This window comes from Mastacembelus armatus, chromosome 1, assembly GCF_900324485.2.
Source record: "Mastacembelus armatus chromosome 1, fMasArm1.2, whole genome shotgun sequence".
NCBI lineage: Eukaryota > Metazoa > Chordata > Actinopteri > Synbranchiformes > Mastacembelidae > Mastacembelus > Mastacembelus armatus.
This window is the reverse complement of record NC_046633.1, coordinates 12,164,182-12,179,729: the sequence shown is the minus strand read 5'-3', so window position 1 is coordinate 12,179,729 and position 15,548 is coordinate 12,164,182. Positions and strand designations below refer to the sequence as shown.

The following is a 15,548-nucleotide window of genomic DNA, read 5'->3' as shown; positions in this document are numbered from 1 at the left end:
CTGGACTCCATCAGAATAAAAACACCAAAACCCTGACATTAGTGTCTCCACTGGGGAAAAATATTTACAGTTATAACCAAATAAACACATGTGCTGCAGTTAAAAGCCATAGAGTACTGTGCAGTTTTTTTTTTTGTTCTGTGCAGAAACAGCTTTGCTGAGACATCTCTTTATTTTACAGGGGACTCATTCCAGATGTTTATTGATCTGATTTTTCCACAGTCTCACCTCTTGTCTATCGATCCCCTTGTATGAGTAATGTCCTTGTATCTGTGTGAATGGTGCCTGAGCCTCTCTCCCTCTGCGGCAGTGTTCTGCCTCACCATTCTGTATAAGCAATAAAGTACCAGTATGGGTGTGTCAATATTTTTTGCAAAGTCAAGCCCACCCCATCTCTTATATAGACCATACTATATATAGACCAGAGTAAGGTGGACTGAGGAAGTTGGAGATAGATGGAGGAGGATATTTATTATCTATTTTTTTGATGACGATCTGTTTTTCACATCATAATACAAGTCATGCCTCTAGTATTGGGATCCCAGCAGCTGTGTAAAATGAACACAAAGACGGCAGTTTAGCAGACTTTTTGATTTTAGTTTAAATGAAAAACTGCCTTGAGGAAGGCTCAAACCAATTGCAGTTCTCAATATAAAAAACATATGTCTCTCTTCCTGTGTGTAATTTGTGTTTATGTCTGGCTGAACTTGGCTTTATGTTCTATAGAGTTCTGTGTATTTAATATGACCTATATGATCATCTTCATCTTTACCCCTTTACTCCTCATTCAAATACCATTTCATCCTCCTCACTCTGGATGTCAATAATACTTCTAGCCTTTTCATAAATATCAACACACATTTTAGAGTGACCTGCCACAAAGAATTAAATGTGTTTTCTAATGTTAGGGTTTGTTCTGCTGGCTGAATGCCCTGGTTTGTCAGATCGACTTTCTGGACTTCTGTTTTATATCCCTTGTTTAATGGGGTGATTTTGTAGTCTCTCTATCATGCGAACCTGCTGCTCCTTACAATTATAATGCGGCAAATTAGGGCAGCGAGTCCACAGGTGAATCAAATAACACACATTACGATAACAGTCCTTGTTACAATGCATAGCAACATAGAACTTACAATATTTCTGTAATTAATTCCCATGATTGAGGGAAAGGGCAGCACAGTGGAATAGTGGTTAGCACTGTTGCCTCATAGCAAGAAGGTTCCTGGTTCGAAACCTGGCAGGAGGTCATTCTTTGTGGAGTTTGCATGTTCTCCCTGTGTTTGCATGGGTTTTCTCCAGGTACTCTGGTTCCCTCCCATAGTCCAAAAACCTGTATGTCAGGTTGATTGGTGACTCTAAATTGCCCATAGGAGTGAGTGTGAGTGTGTGAGTGTGTGACTGTATGTGGCCCTGAGACTGTGCCCCTACCTTTCACCCAAAGAGAGCTGGGATAGACTCCAGCAGATCCACATGACCTTAAATAGTAATAAGCGGGTATAGATAATGGATGGATTGAGGGAAATATGCTATTCAACATCGCCGGATAAAACTGGAAGTAAAGGCTGTAGAGGTTGGGGCATATATATGGACAGATACATTAACCTTCAGCTGGAGCAACAGGTGGAATATTTAAAGTGACAGTACAAGTTTATCTTGACCAAATCTAAATATATAGCTACTTAGCCATCACATTACAATTTCTTGATTCCTGCAATTACAGTATGACATAATCCTTTGGCCAAGTAGATAATTATGGACTAGTATGTTTTCTGATTTTTAAAAAGGCTGAAAATGCTTAATAAAAATGTCAAGGCCTGATTTACTAAAGGTTTGGAGGCGATGTAGAAATGGCAGAGGCAGAACATCTGAAGAACATACTGCACATAAAATAAAATGTTTTGTTGTTTGACAACTGTGTTCATGTTTGCCACTGATGGCATATTTATTTTTGATTCTTAATAAATATTTTCAGTCAAAAAAAACGTTTAGCTTTTTGAAGGTGCAACTTGTTCTGCAGTTCCTTACAAGGAGATGTACCCAGGTATTCCTGTCTACCTATCAGTCAGAGCAATCTGCACCCGCTGCTCAATGCTGCTTAAGGGCATTTCCTCCCACGCCCTCCCTCCCGTTTTGTTTGCCGATGCTTTGTTACAAGCCAATTTTTCTTTTGTTCTTTTCTTTAAATCTTGCTATCTTTTCTTGATTTCATCTGTTGTTTTCTCAGTGGCATTAACGCTTGAGCAGATATCATCCCATATAGTGTTTTTTTGAGAAACTGTATAATTTATTTATTTAATTTTTGTGCTGTAATGTGCCAATATGTTTATTTGACTCTTCCATTAACACCTATAATTCAAAAGGTTCAAACTTACTTTTCCTATTGCACTCCAAACTCTCCATGGTGGAAAACGTTAAAACATGCAAAAAACTCATTTACAGTGGGTACGGAAAGTATTCAGACCCCTTCAAATTTTTCACTCTTTGTGTCATTGCAGCCATTTGCCAAAATCAAAAAAGTTCATTTTATTTCTCATTAATGTACACTCAGCACCCCATCTTGACAGAAAAAAACAGAAATGTAGAAATTTTTGCAAATTTATTAAAAAAGAAAAACTGAAATATCACATGGTCATAAGTATTCAGACCCTGTGCTCAGTATTGAGTAGAAGCACCCTTTTGAGCTAGTACAGCCATGAGTCTTCTTGGGAATGATGCAACAAGTTTTTCACACCTGGATTTGGGGATCCTCCGCCATTCTTCCTTGCAGATCCTCTCCAATTCTGTCAGGTTGGATGGTGAACGTTGGTGGACAGCCATTTTCAGGTCTCTCCAGAGATGCTCAATAGGGTTTAGGTCAGGGCTCTGGCTGGGTCAGTCAAGAACGGTCACAGAGTTGTTCCGAAGCCACTCCTTTGTTATTTTAGCTGTGTGCTTAGGGTCATTGTCCTGTTGAAAGGTGAACCTTCGGCCCAGTCTGAGGTCCTGAGCACTCTGGAAGAGGTTTTCTTCCAGGATATCTCTGTACTTGGCCACATTCATCTTTCCTTCAATTGCAACCAGTCGTCCTGTCCCTGCAGTTGAAAAACACCCCCACAACATGATGCTCCCACCACCATGTTTCACTGTAGGGATTGTATTGGGCAGGTGATGAGCAGTGCCTGGTTTTCTCCACACATACCGCTTAGAATTAACGCCAAAAAGTTCAATCTTGGTCTCATCAGACCAGAGAATCTTATTTCTCATAGTCTGGGAGTCCTTCATGTGTTTTTTGGCAAACTCTATGCAGGCTTTCATGTGTCTTGCACTGAGGAGAGGCTTCCGACGGGCCACTCTGCCATAAAGCCCCGACTGGTGGAGTGCCTGCAGTGATAGTTGACTTTGTGGAACTTTCTCCCATCTCCCTACTGCATCTCTGGAGCTCAGCCACAGTGATCTTTGGGTTCTTCTTTACCTCTCTCACCAAGGCTCTTCTCCCACGATTGCTCAGTTTGGCTGGACGGCCAGGTCCAGGAAGAGTTCTGGTCGTCCCAAACTTTTTCCCTTTGAGGATTATGGAGGCCACTGTGCTCTTAGGAACCTTGAGTGCTGCAGAAATTCTTTCGTAACCTTGGCCAGATCTGTGCCTTGCCACAATTCTGTCTCTGAGCTCCTTGGGCAGTTCCTTCGACCTCATGATTCTCATTTGCTCTGACATGCACTGTGAGCTGTAAGGTCTTATGTAGACAGGTGTGTGCCTTTCCTAATCAAGTCCAATCAGTTTAATTAAACACAGCTGGACTCCAATGAAGGAGCAGAACCATCTCAAGGAGGATCAGAAGAAATGGACAGCATGTGAGTTAAATATGAGTGTCACTGCAAAGGGTCTGAATACTTATGACGATGTGATATTTCAGTGTTTCTTTTTTAATAAATTTGCAAAAATTTCTACATTTCTGTTTTTTTCTGTCAAGATGGGGTGCTGAGTGTACATTAATGAGAAATAAAATGAACTTTTTTGATTTTGGCAAATGGCTGCAATGACACAAAGAGTGAAAAGTTTAAAGGGGTCTGAATACTTTCCGTACCCACTGTAAATAGGGCAGTCTGCTCAAGGTTGGCACGTGTTGTCATTTGCTCAAGTAATTTTAATTGATCACCCCCAAGATGCTCACCAACTAAACACACAATCTACTAGTGTGCACACGCAATTTAGTACTTGTTATTTGGGATCTTAGTAAATCTTAGTAAATCAGGCCCTTAGTGGGGTATGTTATTAAAGTTACTAGAAATCTGCTCTGTCTAATATAAGGTTTTATCTGATAGTGAACATGAATGTATAGTCTGGTCATTAGATTTTGAAATGACTTTTGTGCATGGTGCAGACTTACACCAAATGGCCATCAAAATATTGGGAATCAGCTTTGTCTGGTGATCATGACTGCACTGAATAATTCATCAAACAATCATTATTTCAGTCACACACTCAGGGCTATGTGTTAGAATTTAGTGTTGAAAATAGAGTTTATCACTAAAACTGTTTTGGCTGTTTCATACACACTGCAACAACTTGTATATAAGCCTTAGTGGAATTTGTCACTCTAGGTTCCCCGCATTCTTCTATTTGTCATTTGTTTACACTTAATCCAAAGAGTGTTATCTTAGCCAAGCACACACAGAAAGAAGCTCACAAACATACACATCACAGCCATAAATACTCCCAGTGAACACTTGAACATTCTTCTGTCACAAACACCAACATTAAGAAAGATGGCTGTACTAACAGTTTGTGTTTGTTTCAGTGTGGTTCACAACAGCCCTTGGGGACACATCACTATGCAACAACAACATACAATATGAACTGCCACTAGTTATAGTGCAGTGATCCAAAAAGTTGGGTTCAAGGAATAAAGCCTGTGCTATGCAAAAAGCAGCTCATGCCATCATATTGTTTTCATACCAAGTGCTGTTTTACTCTGTCCCTCAGGAAATACATCTATTCAGGTTTCACATTAAATAAAAACATATTTACACAGCCACACACAGCTTCCAATAGTTCTCACATTTCATTTGCTTAATACTACAGTCTTGGCAGTGGTGGATAATTTCCCTATGTATTCATATCAGCAGCTTTTTTCATCTTCTTTCCTTTATTGAAATTAATTCTGGGGGAAAAAAGCAAACACAACTTCCTCTACAGAAAATATGACGATAAACCTCTTTATGTGTACATGTGCAAATGCACAAACACTCACCAAGATGCTGTTGGGAGAGCATTGGAGGGGACAGTGGTGGCAGAGGAGAGTTGTGGTGCCCATTGGTGGCCATGCTGATACACCGACACAGACTGTTACTCCAAGGCTGACCAGAAGGACACGTTCTGTTGGCTGTTGGGCACCTGCAACAGACAGAAAGAAAAAAAAATTGTGATAGGCACATGAGATGTTGTTGCTAGTTACTCCTAACAAGCAGGTGGTTTTCTGACTGTATGCAATGGAAAATGATGTATCAGTCAGACTAGATTATTAGATATTGCAGGGGTCAAAGCTGCGGTGAGGCAAAAGTTTTTGTTGTGATATGTCTAACCAGCATCACCACAGCACTGTATCTAACCTTTATTTAGCTGCTCAAAAATCACAGAAAAAAGATCCTTCTTATAACTCTACAATATGCCTGAGAATTTTTAAGTTTCCTTCAATATCAAAGTAATCCAGTGATAATTGGGAACCCATGGGTACAGTACATTGAAAGATGGAACCACTGATGGTTTAGCATATGTTTAATGGTGCCAATTAGGGAAGATGTATATAAATATAATGTATATGTAATATAGAATAAACTAGAATTACCACAATGTGGTTGTATGCCTTGGCCAACCAGCCAAGTTACTGTGCACTTCACGTATTAGACTGTAAGACACCACTGACTACGAGATGCCCTCATAGCATTCCTTACATATCACATTTACAAGAATTGGCTGAACGTGAGGTCATTGTGACCTTGACCTTTGACCACTTAAATCTAATCAGTTCATCTCTGAGTTCAACTGAACAAGCTCAAGTGGTGGCCCACAGTTAACTCACTGACATGGAAAAGTCTGATAAATATTTCCTCAGTGGGGACCTATAGTACAGTGTCACACCTTTAAAACTGCTGTGCAGATGGTAGAGTCACTTAGGCCTTTATCAGGCTACTGAGAGGAAACAGTACCACTGTACCCTGCAGTGTCTATTTGTTGTTTATTGTTGCTGTTCTTTTCTCTCTCCTCTATCCACTCACCCCAGATGGCCGCCCAAACTGAGCCTGGTTCTGCTGGAGGTTTCTTCTGTTAAAGGGAGTTTTTCCTCTCCACTGTCACCAAGTGCTTGCTTATAAGGTTTTTTTGTTTTTTGTCAAGTGCCTTGAGATGATTGTATTGTGATTTGGCGCTATAGCTATAGCAAAAGCGGTAGAATATATTAGACAGCAAGTGAGCAGGCAGGTCTTGAAATTGATGTGTTGGAAGCAGAAAAATGGGCAACCATAAGAATATGCACAACTCTGACAAGGTCAAATTGTAGTAGCTAGAGGACTGGTTCACAGCAGCTCCAAAATGGTGGTCCAAAGAGGGAAACTGGTGAACTGGCAACCTACAGTCTTGGGCGCCTTGTACTCATAAATGTGTACGGGGAGTGAAGGTTAGCTCACCTGGTCTGATCCCACAGAGAAGCTACTGTAGCACAAACTGCTGGAAAATGTAACACTGCCACTGACAGACTGTGGCAGAATGCACAGTGCATTGCAGCTTGTTGCATATGGGGGGCTATAGGTGGTTAGAGTGCCCTGACCCTTGTGCACTGCAAAATGCACCTACATGGGAATAAGAGTCAGAAATAGACCATGGAGCAATGGAATAAGGTGGTCTTTTCTGAAGAATCACATTTTCCTTTACATGATGTGGACCAATCCAGTCAAATGTCATCTAAAATATTCATTTGACATGATCATCCAAAACAAAAACAAAAAAAATCCCATGGCTGGGACAGAAAAGGGTACTTAATTGGTTCAAGAAATGAAATTCCTCAGATGCATATGCATGTGAAAGGGCAATTCATTCACTCTTAGCTCACTGCCCATGATAAGCAAATTGTCAACAAATTAACAGCTTATCAAAGGAGGATTTCTTGGGTCAGCTTCAATCAAGTGGCCAAGAGGGAGGAGGAAGTATCAGGGGATTATGTCTAACGAGATGGGATTCCAAATTAAAAACAAAAAATATACCTGAATGTCTGGAATCTGAACTCCTTCATGTCATTCTTTTGGAATAAGAAATGGTTACGTACAATAGCAGGTTTTCCATGGGGTCAGGAGGGGGGCTGAATGATTTATTCAGTTTTATAAACAAGCAACTTGGTTTTATAAACAAGCGGTATTTTCCTCTACATTATTAATATTTTCATTGGAATCTCCCATTGACTTAGAAAAAGCCTGAAACACGGCCCCCAAACATAACAAAGTGAAAATACAGCCACTTTAATTTTGAGTACAGAGCTGTTAGAAGACAAGTCCACGTAACACTTACAATATCAGTTTGGTTTCACATGTATAAAAAGAATAATAAAAAATGAAAAAAATGATATTTTTGCCAGATCAATGTATAATTAAGATCTTGGACCTTGATCGAAAAGCAAAGGATAAAGATTGAAGACATAAATTCACTCTTTACTAAAATAAAGGTTGTATCTTTGTCTGATACTGTAGTTTCATCTGATAATGCCAACAAACCTAAAATCTGAACTTACCAAAATAAAGGATGATGTGTGCAGCCACCCCCCTCCCCATCTAAACAATTTTCATACAGCCACAGACTGGTGATATCTGTTGATGAAGAAGAACAATCTACATATAACCCAGAAGTCTTTATAAGCCACTATCTCCAAAGTCACTAAATGTTGTTGTTAATTAATATCAACTTTACAAATATTTTAAAAAACATTGTGATTATCCATTTTACTGAAAACAAACTCCAGCCTGATGCTGGATTGCTCTGGAAACCAAATACCTTGTTTGGATTTCTACAAAATGCCAAGAAAAATATACTTCCTCTGAAAATACTGTACACGCATGCACACACATACACACACAAAGTCAATTATATAAAAGATTTAGGGACTATGACAGAGACAGGCAGCAGCTGGTGTGTTTGCAGACAGACAAATTGTTTGAAGTTGTGAAAGAGTCTGGCGATGAAAAGAGACAGTGTGGTTTTAATTAGAGCTGCAGTGGCACGGTCATATAAACAGACATACATACTGATGGGAGACTAAGAGGGAAAGGAGGAAAGTGAAAGAAAAGAGACAGTTGCGAGAAAAGGCTGGTGTGAGTCTAGAGTGTTTTCTCACTTCCCCTAATGTGAAACATACGTGTTCTTCATGCTTATGTTTGCATGCTTTCTTATATGTTGGATGATTTGTAGGTGTGGAAATCTTTAAAATGCACTTTCCATTCCAGCCATGCTGACACACTATGTTCAACACCATACACACAGACACAACTTGCATTTCATCTGCACCATAACGTGACGCCTGCTTTTATAGGTTTCGGTACATTGTGTCTGCCTGAAGATATTTTTTTCACACACACTGTCCAACAACAGCATAGTACAGATATATCAGCACTGGCATATACAGTATGTGAACTGATAATTAAAGAAAAATGCCAAAGATATATTGGAGGTAATTTATTAAAACAGTGTTCAGAAATATTCAATTATGTCATACGTCAATTTCAAAATCCACCTTAGAAATCCAGGTTCAGTCAAGTAGTATAGTTCATTTTTTTTCAATTCAATTTCAATTTATTTTTATAGTCCCAAACCACGATACAATCATCTCAAGGCACTTTACAAAAAAAAAACCAAACAAACAAACCAACAGAAACCCAACAAATCCCTTATGACCAAGCACTTGGCGACAGTGGAGAGGAAAAACTCCCTTTAACAGAAGAAAAAACCTCCAGCAGAACCAGGCTCAGTTTGGGTGGCCATCTGCCTCGACCAGTTGGGGTGAGTGGATAGAGGAGAGAGAAAAGAACAGCAACAATAAACGACAAATAGACACTGAAGGTTGGTGGGGCCAGTAACTGCACATCAGCAATATACAGCTCCAGGATTGCAAGCGGTGTATAGTGCATATATACTAAGTACATAACTATTTAAAGTCACTATGTGTTTCATTTTTATGTATTATTTGAAAGCTTGTGATGTTTGTATTGCTGTTAAAGACAGAATTAACATTGGGCATGAGGGAATTAAATATGCATTGTGAAGTTCTGTAATTTAACTTACTGGCTTTTATTAACTTGTAAAAAGCTTTTGCTATTGTGAAACATGCAATCTTAAAGCGAATGTTGCTTAATTTAGTGCTGTCTGACCAAGAAGGCTGGTTTTGTAATTATTTCTCATTACAAACTCATTGTGTAAAGGTTAATGTGCTCAGTTCAAACTGGCTTCTTGTTGTTAATGCAGTACCTTTTGACTCTGTAGGTGGCCCCTTTTTATTATCTCTTTATATAATTAATATAGGTGTGGATACAGATTGATAGCTGTACACCCTTGCTCACAGGTCTTTCATAAACTTCACTTTGTATTTAATATTGTACAGTCTCAGCTTATTCCATTCGAATTAGTACTGAATGCTGGCAAAAATAAAATAATATTATTTCTAGACATTCAGACTAGAGCTGTGACGGTCGCCATGACAACCGCGTTTATTGCCACCGGTGCACGTGACGTCACATGCTCTAGTCCCCACCACTTTTTTAAAAAGTAATTAAAAGGATGCATTAAAGGAAAAGCATGATCTTCATCATTCTTCATAATCTAATCCATACATGCAACAAACTTATTTTGCGCCGTCCAGAACATAAGCTCTAAAACGTATACAGTCTCACACGTTCAGTGAAACAATAACAGCACTTCATATTCTGTCACAGATTATTTTACGCCACTATTGAATGCTTCAGTCTTGATCATTTTGATATTATGTTCTAGTGACCACCACCTGTCTTTGTCCCCAGCACTTTTCAAAGCAAAGTTACGCCACTGGGTGGGGAATTTAGGATCTTCAGACTTGCTTTTCTTTAGTGGTCAGGAAAAGCCTGTTGCTGCTAGGTTTTTTTCCAATATTTGACTATGGTGCATTCACATATGAATTCACCAGTACAGTATCTTAGCAGACTGGACACTAACACCGTCACATTCATTCCAAACTTAAAATCATTATCCTTTCACTGTGTTGTGTACTTCAGAGTTGGCCCATCAACATTTTCCCTGTGTAATTCTGCATTTAACAATGGAAAAAGAAAGGATCTGTTCTGTAATAGATATACAAATTCAGCAGGACAAAGCCAAAAGCCTCCCCAGGGAGTATGTGAGAGTTGAAGGGGATGCAATGATACTTTCAGTTCAGTCAGACTCATAATTTTTCTCAGAGTTATAACTCACTTGAACTGTCTGTCACCAAACACATCCTTAAATCGACTTCAAATTTACTGAAAAAAATGGACCATGAACCACTTCCATGTAGGGTTCCTGACTGTCACTGTGTATTGGAAAGGTCATAAAGCACAGCATGCTTCATGTAGGTATGTAGAAACAAATACATTTTTAATGTAACTGGGAAGTTAATCAAGAGAAAAGTGTTTCCTAAAGTAACACCCCTGTACACCCACAGCACAGTAAGTAACCGCCATAACAATAGACCCTGTTGTGGTCTGACTAGTGTGTGTGTGTGTGTGTGTGTGTGTGTGTGTGTGTGTGTGTGTTGCTATAAAAACAACAACTTTGTTGGAAAAGGAAGACAGTTCCTTTTCTAAAATACACACACACACACACGCATGCAAGCACACACACACACACACACACGCACACACAGGAAGAAAGGACCCAGAATATCTGAATACTGTAAAACTGATAGAACTGTCTAGGTTTTGTGATGCCATGAGGATGAGTGCTTACTCAGGAAGGGCTCTTCTGATGATGCTGTGAACTTGCTTGTAGATGTCCAGTTTGGACAGACAACTGCACTGGGTGTGGTTGGCCATACTAATGGTTACTGGCTTGGTGCCTTGGGTGATTGGCACAGTGATCTCAAACAGCTGCAGAAACAGTAAAAGAATAAAGAGTCAGAGAAAGGCAAGATTAATCAAGACAAGGTGCAAATGTGCATCCTTGGTCAAAACATGACACAATGTATGTTTTGATCATAAAATAAAAATACTGTATGTCATTTGTTTCTGCCCAAAATCTGTTTTTGCAATACAATATAGCTGTTTGGGTTTTAAATAGATGGACACCTGTTGGCCTTGGCTCAGAAGGTAGAGCAGGCCATCCACTAATAAAAGAGTCTGTGGTTCGATTCCTGGCTTCTCTAGTTTATGCATCAAAGTGTCCATGGTCTACATTAAATCCTAACTTGCTCCCGTTGTGGTAGTTCCATCCGTCTATGAGCATGTGAATAACTGTGGCACCAGATGACCAGGACTGTGTGAATGAATGGGTGAATGGACAAATAGTGTAAAACACTTGAGTGTAGAAAATTGCTATATACAGTGCTGTGAAAAAGTAATTTCCGGCCCCTAAATCATGAATGTGATTTGGAAAGCTTAGTTAAATTTCACTTGCCACACCCAGACCTGATTACTGCCAGATCTGTTGAATCATAAAATCACGTAATTGAACCTGTCTGACAAAATGAAGCACACTAAAAGATCTCAAAAAGCAGCATTTCATGCCACAATCTATCAATCTAAATTTAAGAACAGATGAAAAACTAAATAATTGACACGCATCAGTCTGGAAAGGCTTTCCAAGCCATTCTAAGAGCCATTATCCACAAATGGAGAAAACTTGGAACAGTGACAAACCTTCCCAGGAGTGGCTGGCCTACCACAATTACTCCAAGAGCACAATGACGACTCACTGAGGAGCTCATAAAAGAGCCCAGAACAACATTTAAAGAACTGTAGGCATCACTTGCCTCAGTTACGGGCAGTATTTATGATTCAACAATAAGAAACAGACTGGGCATAATGGTATCCATGAGTGAGTGGACTGATGAGACAAAAGTTGAACTTTTTGAAGAGTGTGTGTCCCATTACATCTGGCATAAACCCAACACAGCATTTCATAAAAAGAACATCATAACAGCAGTCAAACCTGGTGGTGGTAGTATGATGGTCTAGGGCTGCTTTGCAGCTTCAGGACCTAGACGATTTAACATGACTGATGAAACCATCAATTAAGTACTCTACCAGAAAATCCTGTAGGACAATGTCCAGCCATCAGCTCGTGACCTCAAGCTCAAGTGCACTTGCACTTGACAATGGTCTGTAGCACACCAACAAGTCTACCTCTGAATGGCTCAAAAAACACAAAATTAAGGTTTTGGAGTGGCCTACTCAAAGTCTGGACTTAAATTTGATTGAGATGCTGTGGCATGACATTAAACAGACTGTTCAAGCTCGAAAACCCTCCAATGTGGCTGAATTTGCATAGTTCTGCAAAAAGTGGGCCAAAATTCCTCCAGAGCGTTGTGAAAGACTTGCCAGTTATTGCAAATACTTGCTACCAAGGCTGGCACAACTAGTTATGAGATTAGATTGGGCAATTACATTTTCCCATAATGCCAAGCAGGTTTGGACAGATGTTTTCCCTTAATAAATGAAATCATAATTTCAAAACTGCATATTGAAATTTGCTTTATGATCTGAATCATTAACCCTCTGCGGTCTAAGGGTGTTTTGGGGCCCTGGACAGGTTTTGACATGCCCTGACATTTGAGCTTTTTTCAGTTGCTTTTAAACATATTAATGGCTAAAGTCTGATAACACTGTAATCAGCACAAACTGGGCTACAATAATATGTGAGCAGCAAGTTTATACATGATTGTGTTTTTGAGAAAACAGCGTTTATGCATGGTTAGTGAAAAACTACAATTTTTAAGTCACTGCAATAAGGCTATAAAACACAAACAGAACATTGGTTCACAAGACTTTGGAGAACTGCATCTTGTAGCCAAAAGTGTTTGCTTCAAAATGATGTGAAAGTCATCTTGTTCACTAATTCACAGAAGAAAATACACTGATTAAAATTTTCTAAGACAGTTTTTGTTTAGAACTGACATATGCAGGAAGGTGTGTCTGATCATGAATAATCATGTGATTCACCTGAGAAGACCAAGACCCACATAATGAGCCTTTCAGTCAGGAATGTGGCTGAGTGGGAAATAGTGCAATAGAATGCAGATGCAAACGTTCGTCATGTGAGTCGTGTTTTTCCTCTGAGGACAAAGTAAACTCTTCGTCGCTGTCTGGAACATACAAAGTGCTTTTTCACCCACGTAGCGTGCCATCATTCAAACATCATTTGATGTTTTATGCCATTTCTTGGGGGCATGTACATAATTACCTGGCCCACCTCAGATTATTTCCATATGAACAGTTCGCTCAGTGCGAGGCGGGATCACATTAGCTATAATGAGGTGAGACAGGAGAAAACGTACCTCTCCTTACGTTCATACAGATTAAATAAAAAGAGATAATTCGTTTTCGACTTGAATTGTTTCATTTAAAAGAAGACATTTCAAGCTTTCTTGCCATATATTTCTTATTTTTATGAGGCAAGTATTTTCTGAGATTGTGGTTTGGTCTGCTTTCTTTATTTTACAAAAGCACAGCGTTTTGTTATTATAATAAGTGTATACAAATAAAACTAGGGCAGCATGGTGGATGAGTGGTTGGCACTGTTGCCTCACAGCAAGAAGGCCGGGGGTTCACAACCTCTGTGTTCACACCTCTATGTGGAGTTTGCATGTTCTCCCCGTGCTTGCGTGGGTTTACTCCGATTTCCTCCCACAGTCCAGGGTTAATTGGTGACTCTAAATTGCCCATAGGAGTGAGTGTGAGTGTGTGTGTGGTTGTTTGTCTATGTGTGTCTATATGTGGCCATGTGATGGACTGGTGACCTGTCCAGGGTGTCCCCCTCCATGAGATCCCTGTGACCCTGGTTAAAGGAATAAATGGGTATACAAAATGAATGGATGGATGGACAAATAAAACCTTCATTTTATTTGTTAACTTAACACTAACTTCCATGAATAAGGTACAACTGTATTGCTCAAATATTAATACATGCTATAAAAATGTATTTTGTAGGTTATAGCTAAAGAAACACACATTTGACCTTCAATATTTTAATGTTTAAATTATTTTCAGATGGCAAAGGCTTTCATGAAAGTACCAGAGTGGGATTATTTTACTGATGTATCACCAGGGAAAGCACAGTGTAATATCTGTTACAAAATAATCAGCATGGGGGCATCATCTACAAGTAAAAATACTATAAACGTGGTCTCATATAAAGCATGTGTGAAGTCAGTGAAGAAGCTAAGAAACAAAGGGACAAGAAAGATCTTTCTCAGCCATGTGTCTCAATTTTTTGAAAGCAAGACAGGATGGAAGGACACAGATCCAAGGTCTCTCAAAATTGATGCAGCTATCATTGAAATGATTGCCACTGACAACCAACCAAGTGGTTTTAGATGTTGGATTTAAGAGACTCATGTCCCTTATGGAACCCAAAAGGGACCAAATTAAAAATGAGAAGTTCTACAGAACAAAGATGCTGGATGAAACCTACTGCAGGGTCTTGAAAAAAATCAAAACTGAAGTGACGAACTGCTCCACTGCTCCGGGTGAGTATTCACGGTGTGTGTGTTCACTGCTGTGTGCACTTCGGGTGGGTTAAATGGGTCACCATACTTGACAATAGTAGTCACTTTCAACTAAATACTCCCTATACAGACTAAATACTCACTCCCTATACATACTAAATATTCAATCCCTATGCCAACTAACTATTCACTGCCTATACAAGCTAAATACTGACTCCCTACACAAACTAACTAAATAGTGATTCCCTATACAAACTACTTGAACAGGCATTCTCTATGCAAACTAACTAAATATGCACTCCCTATACAAAGTGAAAAAAAGTGCTGCTGTTTTTCTGTTAACTGGACAAAAGGGAAAAATCTACAGGAAACTGACAAGTGGATATATGTACATGACAAAACATATTTTCATAAGTCTGGCAACAAGAAGAAAATATTATCACTTGGCACTGACCTAAAAACACAGAATAGCTAACATTGGCCACAAGTTCTCATTTACATGCCACCATATGTCCTCTCTTTAATATATCTGGGAAAGACTCTTTCTGCAGTCTTCTGCAGATATGTCTAGACATCCAGAATTCATTATATCCAAAAGGGACAAACTGATCATGTGGCTGCTGTCCATAAACTGTCCACCTGCATGAGGAAATGAGTTCCTCTGTGGGGTTGAAAAATGAAGAGATTGAAGGAAAAGAAGTGATTCTCATGCACAGGAGAGAGGGGAACATTATTAGTCTTAGCACAATATAACAGCAGCAGCCACAACAGTACAGTTATTTTTACCACTACCATCATTGAACAGAAAGGAAATAAAGCTAGACTGGGTCCCAGAGCAGTAGGCAGCTATTGGCCAGTTCC

The 15,548-nt window shown here is 39.4% G+C and overlaps 1 protein-coding gene across 3 annotated transcripts in view; it reads right to left on the bottom strand.

Annotated features, from left to right (window-relative positions):
• vegfc (vascular endothelial growth factor c) overlaps positions 1-15,548 on the bottom strand; it is a 46,988-nt gene that overhangs the window by 5,205 nt on the left and 26,235 nt on the right. For 2 of the 3 annotated variants that reach the window (XM_026302404.1, XM_026302405.1), the window contains exons 4-5: positions 10,973-11,112; positions 5,232-5,374 (exon numbers count right to left, since the gene is read on the bottom strand). In XM_026302404.1, the coding sequence (XP_026158189.1) occupies positions 5,232-5,374; positions 10,973-11,112 (283 nt within the window). Of the gene's footprint in view, positions 1-263; positions 328-5,231; positions 5,375-10,972; positions 11,113-15,548 lie in introns of those variants that run through there. The other variant, XM_026302406.1, reaches the window with a different exon arrangement.